Source organism: Seriola lalandi, unplaced genomic scaffold, assembly GCF_002814215.2.
Source record: "Seriola lalandi dorsalis isolate HSWRI2012SDOR001 ecotype SW California unplaced genomic scaffold, Sedor1 jcf7180002054288, whole genome shotgun sequence".
In the NCBI taxonomy this organism is placed as follows: Eukaryota; Metazoa; Chordata; class Actinopteri; order Carangiformes; family Carangidae; genus Seriola; species Seriola lalandi.
In genome coordinates, this window is record NW_019524841.1 from 56,611 (window position 1) to 84,357 (window position 27,747).

At 41.2% G+C, this 27,747-nt stretch overlaps 1 protein-coding gene across 4 annotated transcripts in view; it reads right to left on the minus strand.

The window, feature by feature from the left end:
* cog6 (component of oligomeric golgi complex 6) overlaps positions 1 to 27,747 on the minus strand; it is a 36,775-nt gene that overhangs the window by 5,955 nt on the left and 3,073 nt on the right. For 2 of the 4 annotated variants that reach the window (XM_087173874.1, XM_087173875.1), the window contains exons 5-20: positions 22,579 to 22,690; positions 21,583 to 21,665; positions 21,281 to 21,351; positions 20,099 to 20,192; positions 18,871 to 18,999; positions 17,649 to 17,740; positions 16,740 to 16,804; positions 16,544 to 16,635; positions 16,007 to 16,124; positions 14,887 to 15,018; positions 14,562 to 14,729; positions 13,943 to 14,050; positions 12,216 to 12,269; positions 12,015 to 12,094; positions 7,906 to 9,726; positions 5,435 to 5,650 (exon numbers count right to left, since the gene is read on the minus strand). In XM_087173874.1, coding sequence (XP_087030000.1) covers positions 9,579 to 9,726; positions 12,015 to 12,094; positions 12,216 to 12,269; positions 13,943 to 14,050; positions 14,562 to 14,729; positions 14,887 to 15,018; positions 16,007 to 16,124; positions 16,544 to 16,635; positions 16,740 to 16,804; positions 17,649 to 17,740; positions 18,871 to 18,999; positions 20,099 to 20,192; positions 21,281 to 21,351; positions 21,583 to 21,665; positions 22,579 to 22,690 — 1,546 coding nt within the window. In that variant the 3' untranslated portion in view covers positions 5,435 to 5,650; positions 7,906 to 9,578. The remainder of the gene's footprint in view (positions 1 to 5,434; positions 5,651 to 7,905; positions 9,727 to 12,014; positions 12,095 to 12,215; positions 12,270 to 13,942; positions 14,051 to 14,561; positions 14,730 to 14,886; positions 15,019 to 16,006; positions 16,125 to 16,543; positions 16,636 to 16,739; positions 16,805 to 17,648; positions 17,741 to 18,870; positions 19,000 to 20,098; positions 20,193 to 21,280; positions 21,352 to 21,582; positions 21,666 to 22,578; positions 22,691 to 27,747) is intronic. The other 2 variants (XM_087173877.1, XM_023405885.2) reach the window with 1 other exon arrangement.

The following is a 27,747-nucleotide window of genomic DNA, read 5'->3' on the forward strand; positions in this document are numbered from 1 at the left end:
CCAAGATATCACTTAAGAGAAAGTCAAGACCTTTTGGCGAATGAATGGGAGGAAATGGCTGGAGAGTTTACCCACCATGCCACTCATTCCAAAATAACAGCCTTTCTTTGCGTCTGTGCGCTCAGGTTAAATACCAAGGCTTGTTTTCTCTGCATGGATTTGATTTGCTTCCATGATTTGAAAGTGACCGTTTAAAAAAGCATTCTGTGGAAAGTTTTCAGATCTCTCTCTCCACCCCCCCTCAGTGAAAACAGGGCCCGATCTGGCCCCGGCCCCCGGCTTGTTGGGACAGCTGCTCAGATGATCTGAGCTCTCCGCAGGTTCCATGATTCATTTTCTGAGTCAACACCACGAACTTGAGCTTCAGCCTTGATGCAGTCGTGATTCACTGGCAGATTTGTAAATTTGAATGATTACTCAATTTGATGTGTACAGCATAAATAATTGAGTGTTTACCTCACATGGTGCGCGTGTAAGAAAGGCCAATAAAACAAGAAACAAAAACACGTGCAGTATAAAAGTTTAGAAAATTATATATAATTCTGTCATTTTTCCAAAACAAGAACACTGCGAGGCTTTGATGAATCAAAAAGTTGTCTCTCGACTGCTACGTTCCAACCGACCCACAAGGCACATTTCGCTTCTTGTTTGTTGTCATGAGATTTGAGTTTTACAAATTATTTTTAGATAATAAGGAATTTTCTAGACCATTCAGTGTATAATTATTACTGCTCTTTTCTTGTGACAACAAGAGAAGAGCAGCTGAGGCGGAGCAACAGCTGACAGTCATGCATTTGGTCATTTGTGAGGTCCAGTTTTTTTTGTTTTGTTACCGCTGACAAGGTGGCTGTTTTCAACTGACTGACTGACTGTCTGTCTGTCTGTCTCCAGGATTACGCAGTACACAAGTACTGAACTGATTTGCACCAAACTTGGTGGAGGGGTGGGTCATGGGCCAAAGAAGAAACCATTAAACCATAAAGGAATTTTTTTCCCTTTCCTAAACATTGTAAGATAGACATTTACATTTCCGTCAATTTTCAGCAAATAATATATGGATCTTAAAATTTCAGACATATTAATGGTGTTGAGATCTATGATTTTGTACAGTTTGGTGCAGATCCTGATAATAATCTGGATCTCAGACATGTGGAGGTATGTGTTCTTATGAGTGCTGTTCCACTTTCGTTTGTATGTGGAAATAAACGACACAGCAGTTTGTATAAGTGAGAGCAGGTTGATAAACCACGAACAGAATGTCACAACATGAATGAAAAGATTTCAGATGCTTTTAAAAGACTCATATTTTGTATTAAGTGTAATAACTCAAGCCACTATCCTGTTTCTTGAGAGTTATTTTGTGCTTATTGACATTAAAACAGCCTCACAGCTTCCACAACAAAACTTTGAAATATTGTACTTTCACACGATGATGCAAAACTTTATCTCCTGTTTTTTCCCTCCGAACTAGTAAAATACAAATTACATGTTTTAGAGCTTTCAGCTGAGTCACAGAATGACGTTCCTTATGCAGACTCCATAATACAGTTCAATAACACGGCTAATTTATCCTGATCTCCATAAAACATAAACCTTTTACCGGAGCTACATTTTTACATATTTCTACTGTATATTGGCACGGCAGTTTTCTCACTCATTATTTATTCAAAGAATGTAATGACCTAGAAGAATGCACTCTGTAGTGTGAGAAAGCACACTCCTTTTTTTTTTTTTCTCTTACTGAGACGGGGCATTACCAGAAAAGCTTCCAGTCACACCCATATGAGGGCGAAGGTTTCAGTGTGGCTGATCTGGATCGCTCTGGTTCTGCTCCTCACCCTGGCCTGAATTAGCAGCCCGTCTTTTAGCCAGTACCTCCCTTACCAGTCTGGCATGGAGAGTGTGTGGGCTGGGACGGATTAATGATGTCAGGCCAGCAGTTTTGTCACTGCCACTCCCAGTCTGCGTATAAAGCCACTAATCACCAATCTACCTTCAGCAGACGACTCCGAGTTCCCCGCTCATGCTAAATATTATTGTTGTGAGTTGTAGGTCTAGTGACTCATACTTTCCATTGACATCTTACTCATTCAGCTGCTACAATGGGAAGGAGTGGCTTTCTGCTGACACAGTGGTACACACACACACATTCCCACACACCAGCCATATTCAACTGTAGTCTGTGCTCTGAAAAGTTCAGCGGGGTCTTACTTTAAAGCAGCATAAGCCTTTCTGAAAACTCTGCCAGTGACTACTGAATTCCAACATCACCATTCTACCTGTACGACGTACAGTGGCCTGTAAGTGAAACATATCATAAAGTCACATACGTCAAAATACGTGTTAGCTAGTTAGCTGGGTGGAATATCCATGAGAAAGTGAAGGAGAATATAAAAAACAGAGTGGCTGGAGTGATAATCCTGCCTGTCTGGTTTGTTAGCGAGCTGTAATGTTTTGTGATTTTGGTCACCCATGACAATCTATCAGTTTAAAGTTGAAAACAGTATGTGGAGATTGTTTTCCCAAAACTGAGACGTAGCCAATCTGGTAGAACTAGCGGCTGGCTGACACCAACATAGACATAATGCATCGCCACAGATCTTGGGCTAAAAGCAGCACTTGAGCACACAGCAAACGCTGCAGCTGACGACCAGTTAACTGCTAACGTGCTTGTGCGTTCTGTGCCCGCGTGAGCGGAAATTACCGGTCAGTAGTCATGCATGTGTCCTCCAAAAAACATTGCAGAAAGATGAACAAAACAAACCAGCAAACCACAGTCTAAACAGTCATGTCATTTGCTCAGAATACCAATTGCAAATTCATCTGAAAAAAAAGAAAAAAGAAAAAAGATGCATCTGGCAACATAAATGTTTGCTTTGTAACAGTGTTGTCAGCCTGTGGTCTTTTGCTTGTGGAAAAAGTTAAGGTGATGGTGTAACATGGAGAAACTTCTCTAAATGCTAATGCCACCTGCCTCCAACTTCAAGTCACAATGCTCAATCTGCCAGTGGCTGTTGGTGAGGACTGAGTAAAGCACAATGCAAACGCTACATGCAACCACACATGGGCCCATGGCTCCCAAAGGTTCGGTGTTCTCAGGGCCCTGAAGCGTGTGGAAATTTAAATGTGAAAGTGGGTTTTAAACCCCAGAAATCTCAGCACAGTGAGCTAAGTGTTGAGTCATTAGAACTGACCAACAAGTCACATCTGAACAGATGCAGTGTATTCTGGTCATTTTATGTCACACACATATTCCACTTTTAAGCTGCTACTATTTCGCTTGTGTGTTGCTGTCAAGGGAAACTTCTACTTACACTCTTGTTTGTGTTTTTGTGTGTGTGTGTGTGTGTGTGTGTGTGTGCGTGCGTGCGTGCGCTGTGATTCTCTGTCACTGACTAAGCTTCCTTGGTGCATGTGTGTTAGAGTGCACACTATGGGGAGTCAGCATACAGGCCCACTTCACGTGGTTCGGAAGGTGAAGGGCTATTAGGGGAAAGGTGAGCCTGGGACTGCTGCTCCGGGTTACTCAGTAACCGGGGCTCTCTCCTTCCCCTCTCAGGCCTCTGGTGCTGTTTCTGCGCAACCACCCCGACACCTCCCACCACACGCACACACGCACACACGCACATGCTCACTACAGCTGCATCTCTCCTCTTTCCTTGCATTCTTTCTCTGAAAGAAGAAATTTAGAAACAATACTCTAGTTCTCAGAATTATTTCCTTTGTGAAAACCTGAACATTTGTGTGTATAGATAACAATAACATGATCCGAGTTTTCCTAAAGGTCCCTTTTAGTATAAAGGTAGGTGTCACTGTGTTGTTTGATTATAAAGCAGGTCTAGGTTCTATATTAATATTGTAAAAGTATCAAATCACTCAGTCCACAGAGAAATGTACACAGCCTGTATTCAGAAACTGAGCCTTAAAACAAGCTGCCAGGATGTCTGTAACTTTGTGATGTCACAACAAAGTAGTCACCGCTCTCAGCCATGCCCCAAGCCCTGCCCATCTGGACCCACCATCCATCCTTGCAAGATTTGGTTTCTCTGAGTGTTTACCTGAAATCTGCTATATTTTTATTCGATCACAGAGAAAACAGTCAGCCAATCAGAAGAGAGGCTCAGAGCCTCCTCTCTTCCGATTGGCTCACCGATCTGTTGTTACTAAAGCTCCAGAGAGAAGCCTGAGAGAAGAGACGTAATACTACACTGAGATAGTTTTAGGTAGTTTAAACCACAAATATATCTTCTTATAGATCAATGCTTCAAATAAAATACAGGAAAAGTGTAAAATATGGGACCTTTAAAGATGCGCAAAAAATCTTTTTCACCCAATTAGTCATAACTAAATAAATATATATACATAGCACACTACAAATCACTGATGTCATCCGTTTACTATAAATATACAGAAGTAGTTTAATTGATCTGAGGATCAGAAACAGATGCTCAAGTTTTAGCTGACACTACAGTGATGGAAGACAGAAGCAGTGCGGATGTTGCCACCGGTTACTGACTTTGCAGCCTCTTGCTGTTGCATCACAGCTTCAAAACACAGCCGTGTGTAAAGCAGCCATAACTTGTGCTCACAGTCCTGTGTTCGTTTACCGTCCCTGAGCAGGGACACATGAAAGTAGGGTGACCGGGTCTTTGGCCGTGACCCTGGCGAAAACACACTGCCTTTCTTCCTCTACTGCGCACGCGCACACACACACACACACACACACACACACACAACTCTGCCCCGTTCTTTCGCCTCAGGATGGGAGTCACGGGACTATGCTTTGAAGAAGCGCACAGCACGGCCACATTCAGACCAATGAGAGCAGAGACAGTGCTCTCTGTGTGAGTAATGATTGACAGCATGTTGGATTACTCACAGAGGCATTAGTCACGGTGAATTTGTTACATGTTCTTGTCCTCTATTCTGTTAGTGTGAATAGGTCTGTCTGTCTCTCAGGTTCATGGATTTTGTCGTTTGCTGGTGGCAAACCTGGTCATCTTTAAAAAGTCTGACAAAAAACCACAGGTTAAAAATATACATTCATAATCATGATAAACAATCTGCAAGTGAAGTAAATACATACATCTCTGACTACCACTAGATTTAAATGAATCTTTATCATATTCAAAAACCTCACTTTTGTGCGGCAGATGACTTTGTAAAAGATTTCATGTTCATGCAGGACAAAAAAAAACAAACAAACAAACTAACAAAAAAAAAAAAAAGCAGAAGTTTTTTCATGAGTGACTAAAATCCAACAACAACACAGGATAAATCTGGTCATTAGTGACACAATTCGGAAATTACTGAACGTGCTTGTGTTTGGCCCGGGACTCTGTACAAAGTGTTCATACCAGCAAAAGCAAACATGTTTCTGCTGGGAGGAAAAAGCTTACACAATGAAGTATCGCAGCCACACGCAATACTGTACCAGCATTCTGGGGCACCATCGGGGGGTCCAACCTTTTCCAACAGCGTGAGGGCAAAGCAGCTTCATCATTGGCTAATCTTTGGCCGGAGAGAGCCAGTAATCTCTGTGCGCTCCTCTCATCCCACAACTATCCAAACACTGCGTCGATAGTGTCTCTCTGCTATGCTTGGTTTATCAGGCCACCTGGACGTACATCTGGTCAGCCAGGGAGTACGCCTGTCAATAGCAGTGTCAGATGGACGTGCATTAACAACTGCGTCTTACAGGATGTGTCAAAATCACGAGCAACAAATGCAGATTTTTTTTTCTGAGTTGGTTTTTTTAAGTTTCTGAAGCCCTGTGCTGTGTTGAGTGCACTGAATGAAATGCTGATTAGGATGATGGGAACAGCAGAGAATCAGAAAGGAAAATTAATTACTGTGCACTTGTGTTTCAGGTCAGTACTTCACAGTGTCTCCCTTCCTGTGCTAATAGACAAATTACATAATAGCCGCCAAAGAGAGAAAGGTTTGACATAAGGTAACCTCTCCAAATAACAAAAGCAATGTGGAGAAATAATTACGAGTAGCTCTGATATGAGGCAGGAGATATTTCAGCCTCATAATAAGATGGATGACCGTGCCCTGTGCTCGAAGCAACTAGTGCACAATGCATGGAGAGCATGTTACATAAATAACGTCTAATTTCTCTAATGGTCCAAATGAGAATTATGGAGGCGTGAGAGTGATGAGTGGCTTAATTAAAACCCAAGAATTTGGATGAGGTCCAGAAACAAAGCGTTCTCCAAGTATTGACTAGAGACCACAAAATGACGACGACGACTTGATTTCCAGGGATAAACACATCTCCTACTGCGGAAAGTTTGCGTCCAATGTTTAACAAGGGGGGCAGGGTGTGATGCAACTGTGCATAATCTGCACAGTACAGCACAGTTTGTGAAATGAAGAGCCTAATCAAAACAGATAACACATTAACATTGCACACCTTACAGTGTTCTTACTTTGTAGTTTAGTGGCACAAAGTCCATTATCCCGTCACTGATTTCCTAACTTCCTATCGGACAGGACGTTATCTGTGTGGGAAGATTACAGCTGGAAAGTAGAAGTAGGCATTTTACCTCAATCACGGTGTTCCTGGTAAAGAAACATGCCAGTGATAAAGTTCTTCTTTTTCTTTTTTTTTTTTTTGAGTGTTTCGAATTTCCCTGAGTCTACTGTTTTGTCATTTTAGTTCATCTGAGGTAACCAGTGTGGATGTTTGTATCGATCTTATTTTCTCTATCAAGATCCTGTCCTTCCTCCTCTGCACTCAGAGTCTTTTGTTATTCAAAGAGGTAGAACTGCTCAAAATAGAAGTTAACTGCAGCAAAATTTGACCTGAAATCTTCACAGAAAACTCTGAAAGAGCAGCCAACATCATCATTTACCATCATTTACGTCATCATGAAGAGGCTTCCCATATGTATGCAGACGATACTGTTTTATACCTGCATATTTCCTCTGTTTCCACACAATCGTATGGAGCAACAATCTATAACTGTAAAGCTGGAAAAACTCATGTCGGCCACAACACAAGATTTTATAACTGTGAAAACATCCTTTTGATCCAGGGGTGGGAGCTTGGACTAAGCTGATAAATCAAATTTAAAAGTTAACAGTCTGTCTTGTGCTTGTGGTCTTGTGCTTGACCACCATTCAAAATTTAGTTGGATGTTAGATATCTACATTTAGACTTGATCAGAAACATTTCCACCACCATTTCACACTGCAAATACATTAGCTAACGTGCAACTTCATGAACTCACAGCAGTTTCTACAATACGCATGTATAAGTTGATAAAAAAAAAAATTCAATACTTGGGAGTTTTCATAACTTAAATGAAACTCAATAAAGTAAATCAATAAAAACACATCACTATGTTGTGGCACAAAACCCTCACTCTTACAAGCTACCACGTCCTATTTTGAGGAGATGATGAGTCATTTCCAAGTGAGGAAGCAACGCGTGACATTTCTAAGCAAAAACGTGGAGAAAGAGCAACATTAGCACAATAGGCATGCAGTAAGACTTGTGATTTCCACAGTGCATTCGTTTGAGTCATCTTCCTTTCAAATTTTCTGCTGAGGCAATAGATAAGACACAACTTGTCAGCTGTGGATCGTCATTTACCACCAGACAGTGGAGTGCAAGAGGAAAGAGAAAAAAAAAAAAAAACAACAACTCAATATTGCTGCTATTATTCTTTAACCCAGATTCCTGCTGGTCTCATGCTTCAGCAGGCTAAAGCCTGGCGACCTGTCATATGGAGCGAATGATGGGACGAATGTTTGCCACCCCGCTCACCACTACCTGCCTCTAAGTGGTGACTCCATCACCTCTCACATCTGCTAACTCATTAATACAGCCACCAGCAAGAAAAAGCCCTCACATGCTGAACTCTGCAGGCCCACATGTATCCACGCACAACTTACGTGCCTGTGAGTTTGTGAAGGTGCGCCCGGTGTGTTGTTATTCAATAATCTTGCTTTTCAAACATCATCCCACTTTATGCCAGAGAGTGCTGAGTAAAAACACTCAAGACTCCAGATTGTATCAGAGCGGAGCCAAGCAGAACTGGAAGAGAGAGCCGGTCTATTTAAAGGACTTAAGAGTGCCGTCCAGATGCTGAACTTTGTGGAATTCCATTTATTCCCAGTACTCAATGTCCTGGCCAATGATATCCGAGTAACATCCGGTGAGCTGGGGAAATCCTGGGACTCAGTGCTGGCAGTGCTGCCAAGATGAGGCCTGCTGCCATGAACCTTGATGTCAGATAGCAGAAATGAAAAGCTGCCTCTCTGGACTGAGAACATTACAACAGAAAGGATCAATATTCACTTTATCTTTACTGTTTCAGTGGTGCTTTACTGGGGATTACGTGAGCTGGGTCGTGTCAGTTTTTCACTAATATTATACACCATCGTGTCACTTCTGTCCAATACTTTGGGACGGCTGTGGCACAGGAGGTCGATCGGGTTGTCTGCTAATCAGAAGGTTGGTGGTTTCATCTCTGATACTGAACCCAAAATCGGCGCCTGGTGCACTATTGGTGTATGAGTTGTGGTCGTTATGACTAGAAAAGAGCTGATTTTTTTTTTTTTTTGATTCTGTAGATCTCAATTCATAAAAGCTGAATATTATCATTGTGAAAGAAAAGCCTTGTGAAGTCTTTTATGCCTTTTACCTATAATGTAAAGGAATATGTCAATAACCAGTGCTATATGACTTTATCCTGGTTACCACTGCATCATCTAGAGAAAGGTTTTCATAAACTAACACATCACAAGACGAGGTGTATTAAGTACAAAAGAGAGCACATGACGAGAAAGCTTAGCTCATAATAAAAATGGGGGTTTAATGCTGTGGTAATAGTGAAGAAAAACATTTCCCACTCCTGACACACCATAATGGCTTTTAAATTGCCAAAGATTCATTTAAAAAGGTAGAATTTATGGTAAATGACTAAATCCAGCCTCATTATAGTCTTGTTTTCATATCTTAGTCAGCATGGCAGACATTTGTTTGAAAAACCAAACAAGATGGTAAGACAGACTTTCCATTTTATCCCGGCAGCTCAAAACAGTTGAGATTAAAATAAACAACGTTTGTGCTGAAGTCGCTGAGGTTCCTCCTGTGGCACAATTTTTCCCAACCACTTTTAAGTGTGGAAAAATAAGACAAGCATCATTAATTTAGTGTATCCTTTTGTTTTATATAATGGTCAGTGTTTTCAATAAAAAGACTGTTTTATAAAACTATGGACCCCAAACAGAGAACATGGTGTGAAACAGAAAGAAGAAGACACATGAGTTTCAGACACATGAGAGAAGAACGAGCCAACCGCCTGCAGCAGTGAATGTAAAAGGATCATATACATATAATGTTCTTTCCTCCTTTCGCACAGGAAGCTCTATATACAGACATGTCTCTCTCTGAGGTCAGTGACCCACGTCCCCCATTTCCCACAAAGAACCCCACCTTAACAACCACTTTTATATACATTTGTGTTATTATACTGTACAAATTACACCGCTCTTTAAATAACCTGCAGGCCGCCCGGTGCCGGGTGCTTTTGAGATCAACCAGGTGCGACAAAGGATGTCTCTCAGGACAGCAAGGTCTGGACCTGCTGAGGGGATCTGGGCACCAGGTTCTCTGGGTCTTTGTAGCCGTTAGCTGGGCTGGTCAGCGCCGCATAAACCTCTCCATAGGCTCTGCACACCAGCTCTGTCGACTGACGGAAAATCTGCTCCCTGCACAAACAGATAAAATGCTTAGGATTTTTATACTAACAAAACAAAGTGACAGCAATGAATGGGCCTTTTAAATTCTAGCATTTCAAACCTAAATCAGACCTGCAGAGCTATACTCTAATTAGTCACTGTTCAAGAGCTGAAATAAATCAGCCATGAGTAAGAATTTGTCCTAATTGCTTTTTTTTTTTTTTTTTTGTTCAGTGACCATTGAGTGCCCCTGCTGAGTAAAAACAAAGAGTGGTAGTGGTGTATGTGGTGCACACTGCCATCTATGGATACATATTACAGCATCATAGATTGTTTGTTTAAATCATACCACATATTTGATGGTTTGAAGATCCATCAAAAATGTGAGAATTTGCTGCTTTGCTTGGTCTTACATTCGACTGTTGGTCGAACAAAACATGACATTTATTTTTATTAGAGGGTCTGGCACCAATTACATATGGTCTCAGTTTTGAATATGCACATAACCACTTCCAGTGTTGTTAATTAGGTAGAACGAAGTCCAGTCCAGAGGGGTCCACCGTGTCCAAGACGGGTTGACATATCTTAATAAATCCCTCGACGTTGTCATGAAGTGTGTAGGTCAGCTTTTCCAGAGGGAGTGTTCTCACTACCTCCTTCTACCAACGGTCCAGAACAGGGACGTGCTAAGAAATCCAGAATTTCAGAACAGTCTTTCTAACTATAAACTGAGTATTCCAATAAATGTAGTGCTGTGGTTGATCATTGCACTGTTCGTTTAAGCCAAAATACACTGAAGAGGAAATAGCAGGTAAACATTTCATCTTTCACTTCTCTCCAAAATGTTTGCATCTTTGCACATTTCCAAAACATACAGCAGGGTCCAAAAGTCAAAGGGTCCAAAGTGATCTCAGACTGTTGGACCCCGTTGTATGTGCATATGTTGTCTCTTTTCTAAGTATTACAGCTCAGAATAGTGAAGTGTATTTTCTATAACTGATGCCCAGATATTTTCTTCTATCTGACATGCTATACCAATCTGCCACTGCTGTCGGATGTGAGCAGTAGAATAATTAAAATCTAAACCAAAGGCTTCACAAAGGCTTCACTGGAAATGGGTTGTTTGAGAAAAACGCATTTGGAGCATGTGTGTTTTTGGGTATATAATGTCTTTTTCTAAGATATTGTGGTGGCCACCGTTTTCTGACATTTTATAGACAAGACTGATTCATAAGTCACCTTGAGCATTTAAAAAAAAACAAAAAACAACTTAATTAGAAACATCTTTTGTTCTTCATTTATCATTGTAGCTTTAAGTAAAGTATGATTTTGTTTTTTTTTTTACTGTTTTGTCTAACAAACAAACATATAAAGTTGAAGTGAAGGATATAATGTGACTTATACTTCTTTCAGTGCAGTATGAATGGAGGATGCAGCGGTCGAATCAGAAGAGCCCCAGTGAAAGGAGTCAACGACACAGTGGGAGCAGCTCGGTTGTATCCCACTCAGGCTCTTGAGATCCACATTTTTAATTGGCCCACAGAGAGCACAGAACCACAGCGCTGTGTATAACACCTTACTCCACACCAAGTGCACTAACACAAAAGTAGAAACGAAGGGAATCTAAGAGTACATTCTCATTATTTGTGCACTCCAGGAGTATTTTCAGAGTGATAGCGGGTGTTTTTGTGTATTTAGGAGAGCAGAGAAGCAGAGATAGTGTGGAGGGGTGGGGGTGGGAGGAGAGAGAGTGAGAGAGTGAGAGAGTGAGAGAGAGAGAGAGAGAGACAAAGAGGAGGAATGATTTCAGGGAATGAGTGTGAGTGAGAAATGGACCAGAAGCTAATTAATGGCGTCCTGCCCATCAGTCCTCCCATGTCCATTAATAGGGAACATTAACCTGAGGTACAGAGTGCTCCTCAAGCCTGCTGCACTTCCCAGTAAACGTGACTCATAGAAAGAGCCCTCCAATGTAGCAGCTGGATTGAGCTAAAAGCATGTGCATTTTCTGATCAGTAAGACAAATACAGACAGTCCTGTGGACCACTCTCTCAATGTGTTGGTGGCTTCAGCAATTTAGCATCCAAACACGCTGTGCATTTAGTCGAGTGTTTTGTTTGGAATGCAGTAATGATCATATTACATCTGGGAAACTAATGAATGTTGAACACTATTCGGTTAACGTTCACATTCTATTTTTATCCCTCTGAATACGCTCTTTACCCTGCGACGTGGTAAACATTTAACTTGAAGCCTGAACACTGCATACATGCAAGACTCAGGGAGAGCTACTCTCATGATTAGGGACAGGAACTCACTTGATGGCCGCGCTGAGCAGGAAGTTGAGCTGTGGCATCACAAGAGTGTCTGGCGACGACAAGTACCGATCAAACTGGACCTGTTGTTTGTGGGGGAGAGTTCACTGCAGTTGCTTAGTCAGAGAAACATCATAATTAAGTGACGGTTTATTATTCCCTCCAGGGAACATTAGATATATAAACACATGTGGTGTAACTCACCATTGCTGCTTTAACAGAGGAGCTGTCCATGCTTGGGAGGAGGGACAGAGCACCCTGAGACAGAAAAGTGAACATCAGCTTAGAATCCAACTCAAGGTCACAGGTGTTTGAACAGCAGCAATGCAGACCTGAACAAAGGTCAGGTGAATGTGGACCTTCATTAATTCATGTCTGCACACAGCAGGTCTCTTCCTGTGTTATCTGTATACATTACTCTCAGCAGATGCTAAAAATGGATGGAGGCAGACACACAGTGATGCCTCAGTGAGTGATGTTACCCTGGTCACCGTACCGTATACCAAGAATCATTTCTTTATCTTTGGCTTAAGAGGAAGTTCACAAAAAGGTTTATTGAAAAAAACAACAAAAAACAAAAATGAAAAGACACACATGATCATTGTGTGCAGCAAAAAAACAAAAAGATGATTTACATTAGGGCTGGAAAATATGATCTAAGATCTGTATCATAATAAAACTACATGACACTTCCTTTCTCATGCTGGCTTAGTTTTTTAAATGGCAGACTGGTTGGTTCAACATCTCTCTGATGTCATGGGCTGTTGTAGCTATCTTCCGTTTATAATTCAGGACTAATTATCAGCACTGAAGGTATTTACTGGGAAAAGAAATATATACTATATAATTCAGCATTTTTAGAAAACTGAACTTTGACATGTGAGTTTTAATTCGTGAAGGAGGAGAAACTCCCCCCCTGAAACCTTAATCTTAACTAGACAGATTAAAAACATGACTGACTTTGTGAACACAACAGCAGGTACCTTCGAGACAATTAGCCGACACCGATTATCCAGAATGACAACATTAAGTAAAGCTTAAACGCCTAAATTGCCTACATTAAAAGCAGCAAACAGAAAGCAGTGCAAGGGTCAAAGCAACTCTGCAGTGCCTGGAGTGATTTTATAGGGATGAGGGCACATTAACCATCATGAGCCCACAAACTCATCTGCTAGCTGCTAGCCAGTGAACAGTATTGTTTTAATCACTGTTTTTTTTGTTTTGTTTCTGACTCGTTCATCTGATGTATCAAAGAAAATTACAGGGATAAAATGTTAAACAGATAGTAAAAGTAAACCTGAAAAGGCTGAAATAAACTCAGGGATTCTTGTCAGTCGTTGACATCTGGGATGCTGTCGAGTGTAGACAGCCAGACCTAATCTTTTCAAACAGAGGACTATTTAAGGAAAAACCAAGACAGGCCACCCGAGGAGAGAAGTAGTCTGCAGAAGAATGACAGTTCTTGATTGAGCTTCGCACTGAGCTGCAGCAGCAGTAGGGTGTGGTGTGTCCTAACATGACCCAGGGTTTCAAGACTCACACGCTAAACCACAACTATGGGTCTCAGTCAGCCTAGTGGCAAAGTGTGTTGTAAAGACGGAGGAAGGCTCCAGGGCATCAGGTCTCTCATCTGCACAAGACACTTCTGCACAAGGTAATATATTCTAATAGAACATAATATGATCTGCCTCCCTCTGTCCTTTTCTCATCTGAAAATCTGACAGAAATGCTATTATGCACTAATAAAGATATTGGTCATGTGGTAACCATAGCGATAGCTATTGTAAAGCCCAAATAGGTAGTGTAAGCAATAATGTTAGGGCCTGTATAATATAAAAAGAGGAACATTAGGGAGTCTAAGAGGAGGGATGTGTACTGTAACTTCACAAGTGAGTGCATGTAAGAGTGTGGTTAAATACTCCATGTGAGACCTGTTCAGCACTGTGCTGCTGGACACAGCTGTAGATATAACTCAGTCCGGCTCTGGTCAGCACGTAGGATGCCTGCTCGTTGATCAGAGTGTCAAGGTGAGCCTCGATCTAGAAAATGTGGGAGAGAGTGATTTAAAATCCAGTCCAAGCCTGCATTGTGAGCCAGTGGTACTTGTGGTTAATGGAGAATCACTGTGCTATTGATAATGAAACTTCCACAGGAGCTCTTGTGGTGCTCGATTACAAAAGATGTGCTAAAAATAGAGGGATACATGGCGCATTGAACAACAATGCATGACGCACACCCTTCTATGAGATAGCAAATTAAATCTTTTTAATAAAAGATTTGGGCTCTTTGGGTTTTAATGAAAGGGAAAAGAATAATTAACTGATTTTAATGAAAAATACCCTGATGCACAGTCATTATGGTGACTGCAAACTGAGCATTCAAGTTGGATAACATTAGTGTTTTATGACTCAGTTTTTCTTGTCCCACTAAGGTGTGGTGTGTTGGCCTTGACTAATTGTAATCAAATGTAAATAGACATTTAAAAACTGACACATCATTTAATTGTCTGACTCACTATTAAAGTGTTGATAAATCATAATGAAGGCAAACCTGGAACTCAAGCATCTCAAGTCTCTTGTCGGTGAACTCAAAGAGAGCCAGTGTTGTTTTCATCACATACAGCGAGTTGACCATGTAGGTGGCCATGTCAGCTGTACCGAGGTTACTGGCTGACACGGTGCACAACTGAAGGAGAGGATCCAAGATGCAAGAGAGCACCTGAGGGAGACAAAGTCAGACAGAGCCTTAAGAGATGAGTAAATAGAACAGACGATAAAACAAATATTAACACATTCATAGCTCATAGATTTAACAGAAACAGTAACAGATCAGCCTTTCTCTCAGTCTGATCATATAGTAGAAATGTGTGTTAAACCTGGGCAAAGTCAGCCTGGCGGGCATCCAGAGGAACCACTGAGGAGTCGTGGGAGGCCAGCACCTCCCTGAGGAGGGACAGCGTTTGAGTGAGGGAGGCTGTGGGTCCCAGGTCTGCAGGAGGCAGCTCCACCTGTCCAGGTGTAGTAGATGGAGCAAACGAGCAAAGTTATTCTCGCAGAGATTAGTTGTGTGTGTGGGCTGCAGCCTTTATAAAGACAAGTGGTCCTCACAACATTATCAAAGCATTTAACATCCCTAATGAGCAACACGATAGACTGAATATACAACTGCTCCCTGCTGCTACTCTGAGCCTCCACTTGTTCAGAGTCAGTAGAGCTTTTTTAATGAAGATGGTTTTGATTTCATTGGCCTCTGGATATACAACACAGAACTGAGCCTGGCCACCTTTGTCCACCTAATGGAGCAAATCATGAGAAGGCTGTGTTCCTGGCATTAGCTGGAATTGACACCAAAACCCTGAGGGCTTCCAATTTGATTAACACCAAGCTACAGGGACAACTCTTGTAACTGCTATTGATCAGTGAACAGCGAGCATGTAATGTGGAAGAGCTCTCGCTCGTGCTGAGGTATATTTGGATGCCAATTTAACTAAACGGTAACAAGTCTGGTGTTTTTTGGCAGCGAGCGCCATTTCGATGCTGTGGCCGGCGGGCTGAAACTGTTTACAAGCATAAGTGTTTCAGAAATAGCCTTGTTGTCTTTGAGGGTTTAGACGGAAAGCTGAAATACACAGCATGTGTCCACAGGGTGCAAAACTGAACTTCTGCACTGTCATTTAAGCGTTTTTATGAAAGAACATTGCGAACCGTCTCTATTTAAAAAAAACAAAGAAAAAAAAAACAAGGTTTGAGTAAGAGGTGAAGTATTGTTTGCAGTCACTTTCTTTGACATGATCTTTCTTTGTGTATGAAGATTTTATTTTGGTCAACTTGGATTTGATTTCTTCTCATTCTTGTTGATCAAGGATTTAAAGAATGTTTTGGTGAAACACTTGAATCATTCTGGATAAGAAGATAAACTAATGTTTTTACACATAAAATATACAACAACAACCGACTGAAATATAAACAATATTGTGGAATATCATATTACTATACCTTGTCCATGAGTCTGCTTGCATGGAGGCTAAGGCTGTTGAAAAACATCTTTTTGCTGAGCACGTGCATTTCCTCCATAGTGATGAGCAAGGAGGCCACACTGGTCCCGATAATAGAGCTGGACAAAGATCAAACAAGTCAACAAGGCTGCATACGGTGATAATCAATTCTCTTTCTTTTCCCCGATTCACTGACTAATTAAATTTGAAACTGTCAAAATATGGCAAAAACTGCTCATCACGAGCCTCAAGAGCCCAAAGTGGCTTCTTCAAATTGCTTGTTTTGTCCAATAGACGATGCAAAACAAAAAGCTCATCAGTTTACAATAACATAAAGCAGAGAAAAGCAGCAAATTAACAAAAATAGAGCCACAGTATATCTTGCTCTACAAATTACTTAAGTGATTAATCAATTATCAAAACGGTTGCCCCCATTATTTTTGGTTGAGCCATCAATCAATTTCAGCTGTTAACTCATAGTGAAATACATAGTACATAGTGATTGTTACGCTGCAAACTTGTGAGTGAGCTAAAATACCTGATGGTGTGGTGGTAAAACTTGAGCAGGTTGGACAGTTTGTAAAGTAGGACAGCTCCTGGCTCAGCCACAATCACCTGTTCTATCCGAACCTGCGGGACAGGTCCACAAAATAGACAACACATTAAACATTCAACAGAGCTGATCAGTGTTTTTGTTTTACTTTATAGCTTCTTAAAGTAATTTGGTTGCTCACCTTCAGCGGTCTGCAGACACCCTCAGTGATGTGTCCAACCACCTCCTGCATGTTCTCCTCCACACCTAACGAAAGAGGAATAAACAATCAGGGCTAGTTGGGATGGCATCAGCTGTTTTGAGGATATCATGTATATTAGCACAGTATTAATAAATACAGCACTGGGGTAAATCTGCATGTGCAGTAACACACATCCTCCATCCTCCACATTCCTAATTCATTCCTGTGTGAGGTTTAGGATGCATTCACACATTGATGCTTACTCTGACTTTTACATTTATTTTCACTGTTCACTGTGATTGGGCAGGTGACAGCAATGTCCGTCATTCAAACTGAAGTGACACCATGACAACAGCCTGAAAATGCTCTAACTTTTTCCAAGTCAGTTCTCATGTGATTTGTTAGGAGTGAGATGATATATCAGAATCAACAGAGAAGTACTACAAAAGGAGATAAATGTGATCTGACAGCCTGGATGTATAGTAGCCTGACAAAATGGGCCAAGAGCACTCTCCGGTCTCAACTAAGCTGTAGTCATTCTTAATGAGAACCGAAGAAGTTAAATTAGGGAAACAAGCACAGGATTAGTTCATCAGGCTGAACTAAATGTACAAGAATTAGATTTGTTCACACTCTAACTGTTGCCAACATCTCTAACCTCACTGAATGACTGGTTTCCCAAACTCTGTCCAATAAACAAATACTTGTGACATTTGTTTACAAGCCGCGGTTCACTTGTAAAATACACCTAATTAAAATTGCAAAGAAAACTATTCCAATAAGGATTATATAAAAAGAAGACAGCGGGGAAAAAAAGGTGTATGTTCAATTGTACCATTTGTAATTTCAAGGTATGGCATGAACCGCAGATGATGGAGCTGTATAATTAGCATTTAGGAAGCATCATACCTTGCAGAGTGACTTGTTTCAGCAGAGCTTCTAGATGCTCTTTCTCTGAAGCAGTGGCTTGGTGCAGCCAGGCCAGCATGTCCCCGACGTACCTGAAAGAGCGACAAAATAGTCTGCATTAACCAGTACGTCACTGAGGGGCCACCCGAGGGCTAATCTTACCACGCCATGACCACAGCTACATCGAGGCACAGGTCATCGTGTTTCACTCCCCTCACACACAAACACACACGGCTTTTGGTGTTACATAACGGTGGAAAACAGCAAGGTTAAACTTGAATTATTATGTGTAAGCCTGCGTGTGTATGTGTGTTTGTGAGCATGTGAGCGAGTGTGAGGACATAGGGAGGTGAGAAAGAACTTGATGTTCTCAGAACTGCTGATGCCTCCTATAAAGTGGAGGTGATTTTGTGTTCCACACATGGCTAGTATTCTGAGAAAATCTCCTATTTAGCTCCTGGGCACAGGAGGAAGAGGGAAGAGACCGTGGTACAACAGGAAACACACACGCACACACTCACACACACCTTGACAAAATAGATATTTAACATCATCTTGAATTGGGATCATCATAATCACGACATGAAATATGATTGTTATAATCATACAATAGATGCACTATTTCCTGTTCTATCCATTTGAATGTCTGTGTGTAGTTTTAAGTTCTACTGAATAATGAATCTAGTCTGGAAAAATTCTGACAGTTTAAATTTGTGATCACCAGAAGTGTTTTGACAAGTTCTCACAAAATCCTAATAATTGCAAACCAGTTTGAACTTTTTTTATAATAAATATATGTAAATACAGTATTAGTATTCATCAGCTCTGGTTGTGTGCACAAACAGAAAACAGGTTGTAAGTTTGATATAATCTAATTTCTTTAAATACATTAATTATAACTTGTGGTTAAGTTTGACAAGACATTCATCTTTAGAAATGCATAAATGTACGTGTTCATATTTTTAAGGGGAGATTCTCTTTGATTCTGCAGACATCCATTAAATGAGCTAAGCTACACTGAACTCATTATTCAGCGTACCTTCAAAATTAATGCAGAGACATGAAAGAAGCATCCTTGAGTTTCTCCAACTCTATGGAAAAATAGCTAAATTTCCATCAGAAATTAGGTTTCCTTTTGGTTTTATTATGTTTAGAAATGGCAAAATTGAGCACTTAAATGGGATTTGAGTAAGAAGCATCATATTACAACGGGACTGATTACCTCATGGGGTCATGTGAATGCATCTCTATGGGGCGGGGAGTTCCTCCTGGCCCGCCGCGGGTGAGTGCGTCGATGAAGCCTCTTACCACCGCACACCTGCGAGCAGTCCCAAACTCATCCAGAGTGTACCTGACCAAACAGAGGAGAGAGAGAGGCCAACGTTCAACACCCAAACTTCATGTGAACACATTGTTTTTCGTGCAGACTTTGTGTCGGAGGTCAGTCGCTGACATGCATCAACAATGCAGGCAGCTTTTCCAAAAGGGAAAGAGTTTGAGGTTGTTTTGATTACTTGGCGGTGGCAGACTCTACGACAGACTAAACAGAAGATAGTGCTGAATTAAGATTCCAGGAACGTCGGTCTCCGCTCTCTCAGCCTAAACATCCCCAGCCAGCGCGCGACCTTGGACACTTTCTGGGCACTGAGACAGGTGCATTTCCGAGAATGAAGACCAACAGAAGGAGGCTTTGCCATGAAAGCATATCTTGGTGTAACGTGTGAAACGTTCCACTGTGTTGTTTTGTTTTTTGGGACAAAGTTAAACTCACAGGAAGCTTCAGGAAATCTGGGAGACCTTTGCAATTCTACACAAGCAACATGAAGAGCAAGAGAAACACTGAATTGAAATAAAACTGAATTCTTGCTTAATGTACGCATAAAGTTGTACTCCGTACACAGTGCGTGCCAGAAACCTGTGGCCGCAGTTTGTTATAGTCCTGATTGTTCAAGACGAATTTTGACAGTGATTTATTTTGCGGATCTGTAATTTCTACCGCTGGCTGGATAGTGGTGACATTTCCTGTTGCTTCAGGCTGTTTGTTCTGTTGCTTTCTAATCAAAAAGCTCTTTGTTTCTCTTCGTCTGAGACAAGAATCTCCTCAGCCAAAAACTCTTACAATTCACCTGCGAGTAACCCACTGAAGACAGCAGCAGTGCCACTTCATTCTGAATTTAACAAGCATGTATTTCTGATGATCAGTGAAGTGTGGCGCCTGTAGCTATTTATTTTTATATATTTAGGAGCTATCTCTCTATTGTTAGTAATAGATTCAAACAGCCCCTTTGATATTGGACATTTTAAAACATTCACCACTAAACAAGCTGACTTCTACTTGTTATTAGCACTCTGAGTAAACACTGGCTGGCATAGAGAGAAAGATAACAGAAGGGACAGACCATACAGTGTTTCATTTAGATAAATAACTTTCTGTTGTGTTTATGTGTTACTTGTAAAGGACAGGCCGGTCCTGTAAGGCCTCCATGGCTTGAGTCAGCACAGGGCTGATATCACACGTCTCCTGGGTAAGTCCCCTGCATTCGTCTATGTAGAAAGAGAGAAAAACAAGAAGAGAAACGGGTCAAGAAATATAATCTATATAATATCTATCGGAGTAGGACACTATCATCTGAGTGCTGTCTTTATAGTTACTATCTTTGTGTTATGCTCCGTTCACTGTTGCTAAATGTTTTTGACCGTGTCAACCCTGTTGGTAAGAAAGCAGATCAAAGCACCAAGAACATTTTCAAAATCATATTTTCCAATGAGCTTTCACTAAGAAGTCAGTCGGTTTGCTTACGCTTCAGACAATACAAACAATGAACAGGCAGTGGCCAATCTTCCAGACTATTGGAGAAAATGGGTCAACACACTCCACTCTTGTTGGACTTTACTTAATGCTGGAAAGACATGTGCATGTGTTCCTAAGAGAATGTGTGGTAATATTTTTATGAAAATTAACAACTGACAAATGCGTGTACAAAAAAGAGACTATTCACAAATAAATGAACTTCTACAACATACAGAGAAATTACAAAAAAACAGAAGAACTTTGAGTTCTTTAATTTAACCAACACCAAACTTTCACTTGCCTAATTTTCGGAATTGGGACTTTTGGCAAATCTAAACCACAGCAAAATAAGAATCTGTGGAGCAACTCACAATTTAGTAGACGCTCTGTATTTTCTTACTGTATAATTAAACAAATGAGGTTTCTGTGATCTAAATAGACTATTTCCATTTTCATTTTCAACGACAAAACATTTGGTTTCAAGCATTCGTTTGACAATACTCAGTCAGAAGTTATGAGTCACATGTATTCTCAAATGACTCCTATACACGCCATTACTGGATATTTATGGTCACTTGAAAGAGCCCAGTTTTGTATTTTGGTTATATCCAATAAAAAAATAAAAAATAAAAAAAACACACAACTAATAGAAATCATGCAACAGTAGCAACCGTTCGGAGACAAATGGAAGTAAACTTTACAGAATACATTGGCTTAATTGTCTGTTTTTGACAACACAACACCCCAGTTCAGTATGGAGGGCTGTGTGCATGGAGGGTCATGGTAAGTCAGTTTTATCCCTTGGTGTGCTCGTGGTATTAACTCTGTGTACTGTACTCACTCTGAGCCCAGCGGTAGAGCTGCTCATATGATGTCTCCTGTAACACGGCCATCTGCTCCATGATCTCTAACCTGGAACAAGCACACGAACGAAGACCACACATTACATACTCATGACCTGCAGCATAGTGTCAGATCCCTGACAGTGACATAAATACCCGACCTGGATGTTTTTCTCCTACTTAACTGTTCCACATCTCTGGTTCAAAATAAATGCCATGAATTTAACAAGGAGAATAAAATTACCATAAAAGACACTGGTGGAGAACAGACTAACACTGTGGAGTCAGATATGCACCTTACCCTGCAGTTTGCTGGTTGGTTCGCAGGAGGATTTTCACATCCTCGTGGATGTGCTTCACCCGGCTGAGAGCTCTGAAGAAATCCTGGGAAAATTAACGACACATAAATGAATATACTAGAGTAAAGGTGGCAGATTTGCAGAGGTCAATGAACATTTTTGGCAAAATACTAAAAATTACAGCTTTGGTAAGTTGGATAAGTATTTGTAACTTATCATGCAAAATTGCTTTGAAGCTGAAAGATGTGTGGTGTTATCTGACATGCAAAATTATGTATGTGCATATCATAACCAGGTAATAAAAGATTGATTTTCTTTCTTTAGATCATTTAGATTTTATTTCATGTTTAGTAGTAAACGGTAACAAGCGATGGGGAGGATGGTCAGAGAAGCTCAAATCTTTTAGATTTTCCTATCTTTATCACATCTTACAACTCATTAGTTATTGTGGCAGCATGAGTGAGAGTGAGAAGAGTGGTCATCCTTCAACTAGGGATCCAGATAATGGAGCCTCTAAAGGAAAAACTGACAATAAAAACTGCAGATCAGTCAGACGCATTCAGTATCTGTACCTAGCCCCTTTTACACAGCCTGTTCACTATGGGAATGTTGCACCTTTATTCTACTTCGGTATAAAAGGTATGAACACAGAATTTGGGTGGGGTGGGGGAGCTTGCCTTTAAGCCGGCAGTGGAGGAAGTCACAGAGTTAAATCGACAGTATGACCAGCAGAACACAGGACAGACAGTGACATGGTCCTGTTACACATCAAGCCTCTGATTCCAGGATGCCGGCATATTGTCTAAAAATCACATATGGCAGCGGCGTAATGCCGGGTTTGTTTGGTTTAGTAACAAGCAAAGATGACTTTCTTTTACAGCAATATGGCAGGATGTCTGTGTAAAAGGGGCTCCTGTTACTGAAACCCCTCCAGCCTGTGGGTGTGGTGAGGATTTTACATGATTTCATTCATTAGCATAGATTATAATGGAAATTACCTCAGTAATGGGTGCATCCCGAGCCCCTCGCAATGTGACCATCTCCTCATGAGTTAGCTGGAACTTGGCAAGGAAAGCCTGAGCAACCTGAGCTCTCACCTCCAGGCGGTGACTGAGGGGAAAGAGATAAATGATAATTTCCTTCACTTGTCATTGTTACCCTTCATATCTATATATATTATCAAGAATTATTTTCTCTTTTTGTCATTTAGTTTTTTTTTTGTCACTTCAGCTGTCACCATGATTTGTTTTGTCTGTCTTCAAGGCCCTTGAGGACTTTTATCTCACAATAGTGTTCATATTTTTCCTCTTGTCTTTCATCATGTGGTTTTATCACTGTAGTTTGTCATCCCCTTGTGTTTTCCTACTGCGCAGATAAAAAGAACTGACAGTGTGGACTGCAACAATATTATATTCAGTCATTTAACTTTAAAAATAATGTATGTTGTCAACAACCTGTAATGTTCAAAGTCCTACAGCAGATGGCAGTCATACTCCTCACATACACAAATACAAACACGCACCGCACACGCGCGCGCACACACACACACACCTTTGCTCACAGTGACCTGAGAGTGAGATGACAGGGTGGGACACAGAGTAAAGATATTATGTGCAGCAGTCACGAAATAAAGAGAAGAGCAACAAAGAGAACACAGAGCCGGATACTGGCCAGGTTTTGCCACTATCAATAACAGCAGAGTGATCACTATCGGTGTCACTATAAATGTCTCAACACAATAGTGACCATGGCAACCGCCCCAGTCAAACAGGGAACTCTGTCATGGGATAGCAGAACAACAGCGAGTCCTCCCTCTGTCCCCATCTTTCCATCCAAACCACCTCATCTATATTCTCTCCCTCTCTGTGAAGGCGAGGCAGGACACCAGTAAATCACCAGGTTGTTTTGGTGGAGGAGAAGAACATAACATTATCTGACCATTGTCTCTCACACGGCTATTACCAGGGCTCAGTCAGCTGAAAGTAAAGGGTTGTAAATCTGTTATAGGATTCTATGATTTAGTATTTCTCTGTACTGAGCCTCACATACAGGACCTCGAGGCGTCTTTGCCCTTTACGTGTTTTGTGTAGTGAGATTTTGTGGCATCACAAAAAGAGGAAAACACTTGGCTGCACCACAGCCTTGAATTCCACGCACAGAAAGGCTTGGGTAGTGTACTTTAAAAATTAACTTCATTTGAGAAATCTGGCTACATCATCAAAATTCTAAGCAGTGACAATAAAGATAATACATTTTTCATTCGATACAGATATAACCTTGCCTTTACCTAAAAAAAACACCTTTTGAGGTTCAGGCTTTCACTGTGTTCCCGAAGCAATCTTTGAGTCAGTCACAAAAAAAGTGGATTATTTATTTAATGTAACATGTTATGTTTCTTGTATTAGAATTATTGTGTCACTGCCAAACCCTGAGCATGTGCGTACAGAAACACACTGAACTTCAAAAACAGAGAAAACTGAATGAGAATTGTTTGTAGAAGGAGAAAACACATCGTGCTACTCAGTGATAACAAATTAAAACATTAGGCTCTTGGGCTAACTGATATCCCAACACGATTACAATGATATATAAAAATTAACAAGCTATGCTAATGAGGTGATCAATTAAACTGAATGATGCATAAATTACAGAAACTATTTCCATTCGAACATACGTGTATTCACGCAAACAGGAGGAACATTAATATGAAGCCTGCAAACTAGTGTAGAGGGATGAGCTACAGTCGTCTCAAGAAAGAAGATTTTATCACTAATATGCAAATCTATGCAGCAAGCTTTTACAAAAATCTAATTGGATCATCTGTTCTATGGAAAGAAACTGTAGGATTTCGATCATTAAAGGTTGTTGAGTTATCATCTTCACAAGAAGGAATAAAAAAGGCGGAAACACACACACACACACAATATTGAATCTTGGAAAAAAAAAAAAAAAAAAAAAGGTCCTACATACCAATCTGATGGGACATAAAATTGATTGGCCACCCGATGGTCCTAATTGTCTTATTTCATCAGGCACATTTCACATGCCACATCTTGGAATTTCATTTATGAAGCATTCAAGCCGCAGGCTGCATGTCTACCAATATTCAATGGATTCAAATGAGGTCGTGGTCAATGAAGCAAGTTGACTAGAAAGACCCACTGATTATATGTTTATGACTTTATAAGAGAGTCCAAAAGTTAAACCATTCGACTAGCAATTATATAATTTTACGTCTTTTACATTTATGTCAAAGATATGACCTCATGAGTTTCATTTTAAAGCAACAATTGCTCTCAGTCCTTCACTGATTAAGGTTCCAGTCTGTGGACTCCATGCTGAACTCCGTGGACACAAGAGCTCCAGAAGAGAGACAACAGTTCTCACAAGGAAAACTTTGCAACAGATTAACCTGTAGAAGATAAGAAATGCCCCCAATTTTTCACGTCCATGCCAAGATTGACAGACCTGTTCCTCCAGAATGTAAATCACAAAAAAAGACACGGTCTGCACATGCCTGCACAAAATTGAGCACTGTGGGTTTGTCGGGAGCTGAAGCGGACGAGCAAAGGAGAGCTAGGGAACAATGGAGCAGCAGGTTTGTTGTCTACAGCGCTGTCAGGACATGACACATTCTTCTCCAGACTGCAATTACCGAATACCAGAGAGAGGCAACATATTTGAGTGTGTGTGGCAATGTCACACTGTAAAGGCAAAGCATGTAGAGACTTTGAGCCAGTGGTTCCAAGGAAAATGAACTCAATGACGGAAGCTTTTTTAATGCCCAACAAAAAAAGTGCAAAAAGTTCAATTAGATCTGAGTTACATAATGTTACATGATGGGATGAAGACAAGTTACAGTGTCAGCAGTGTGTCTCTTTGTTTGTGTCTGTTTGTGTGCGTGCTCAGATTTCCCAACAAGGCCCAAATGATTTTGTCTGTTCAAGCACAAAAATCGTTTAAGCAACATAACACAGCACAATCTCATAAACAGCTTCGTCAAACTGAAACACTGAAATTACCAGCACCTACTCAATTACCTCACAGAGCTGAGCCAATAGTGCAGCACGATGTTTAGAAAAACTGAGCTCGATCAGCGAGTAACATTCATCAAGCTCTCTCTCCAAAGCAGACTTAAGCATATGACTTCTAAGAAAAGATTTACAGCACATCATTCAATTTTATTTTTTTTTAATTTTGAAAACAGACTTATAATCATACAGAATGAATGATAAGGAGATCACCAAGCGAAAGTCCAACCCTCGCATAGGTTGTAAACCATGTGGGTCGATTATCCATTAAAATCTATTAGGGGCCATTTCAAAGCCTCGTGTGGAAATTTGGCATTCACAAAGCTGTTAGTTAGCCACGTGCCAGTGATCACAGAGTGCAGTCGCAGCCAGTCAAATCAAACAACACAAAGGCATACTCACAGCTATACCCTCATTAACAGCCGGCTGAGCATTAATAAGGCTCAAGTGTCATTTCACACAGGTTGTCATCTACACTCTGATGTTCCTGATCGTTCTCTCAAGGGTTCCAGAGCGCTTGATTTATTAATGACCTACACAGAAGTCATACTGAGTACAACTGCTTTATTTTCAGGAAAACAAAACTGAATGAAACACAGGGCTTCGTTTCCAATTATGCATCATATGCTGTAGGAAATTACTGTAGGGGGAAATTAGGGGCTGCCACAAGCCAAATGTGGGCAAATCTTTGCTGTGGTTATTAAATTTAAATACGTTGCACTTTGGCGCACAGCCACGTAGGCCTACTGTAGCTGCCTGAGCGGCTCAGTAATAGCTGGAGAACTGAACAGGCCAACCCCCTTCAGCTCTAGCTGCTCGGGAGGGCAAAGTCCACGGAAACATCCGTTTGTGAGGTGTCTCAACTTGTTCCGTGTGATAACATGTCATGCTAATGCAAAGATCACACAGTGTGGGACAGGTGGGTGGTGTTACGTTTCATTATGGAACAACAGATAACACTTATTTAGTGCTCTTGTTGACAGCGCCTTTAAAAAGCAGCAGCCCAGAACAAAAGAGCAGCGCGTCTGAAAGCCGGCGGACAAATACAGGTCGTCTGCTCTCATTGGCTCAGAGCTGCAACCTTTGCTTCTGCACACTGTAAGCAATCCGCTGTTCCTTTCAGTTTCATTAACGCTGACAAATGACACAGTGCCACTGGCAGATAACATAGCAAACAGTTCACGACAGGTCTACTGTGGCGGGTAAATACACATCAGGAGCATCAGCAGAGCTTTGAAAATGACTCTACTCTCTCAGCAGAGCTGCCCCATAAGCAGAAAATGTGAGATTATGCTGCAAATCTTAGCCTGGCTATAATAAGTATCAACAGGAGACAAGTAAAAAAAAAAAAAAAAAAAAAAAACAGTGGCCTGGGACTGCAGAGGATTGTGTGACCTGAAATAGATCTGACTGAGAAGACTGGAGTGGTGTGGTGCAGAGGGCTGACTGGTAGGTGGCTGAAGGAGGACAGCTTGTGCGCACACTTCCCTTGGCAGCTCTTCTAAGACAAAATTGCTATAGACAAGGTCAAAGCCCAGCGTGCAGACACTATCCCATCTGGCTGTGGGGTCATTGTGGTTCTGCGAATGAAAATGTCACACAGACGGACAGCAGGTCCCAATGGGACCACTATGCAAGGAAAAGAGACAAGGCAGAGGGCCACTCAGAAGGGCATTCGTGTAAAACCTCTGACCACTTACCTTCAACAAGAGCCCTGCACAAAGTGATACGATTTTTTATTAATTCATTGCCTGCACATGTTCACTGGTGGCTTTATCCCCACTGGTGTCTTTTACTGCTCTCACATTCAGAACTGTACAATCCCACTGCCTCCTGTCACCTTTTTGTCAAGGAGGTCCTGAAGCTGTGCCAGTGGAGCATGGAATTGCGGTGGTACATCACAGCTGTCAGCAGTGTCTTCTGCCAGAAATCTACATTATCTTTGCCCGTGCCCCTGCCTCCATGTCAACTCACAAGGTCACTGAGCACTGAGGTCACAGCCACCACAAATGCTAATGAGCCCCGCCCCCCACCCCCCACCACAACCCCCCTGAGTTATCAGCGAACGGGAACGGGTGTTTTATTTTCACAACCCTGTCAACACTCTGCCAGCCAAAGTCATAGATTAATGATACC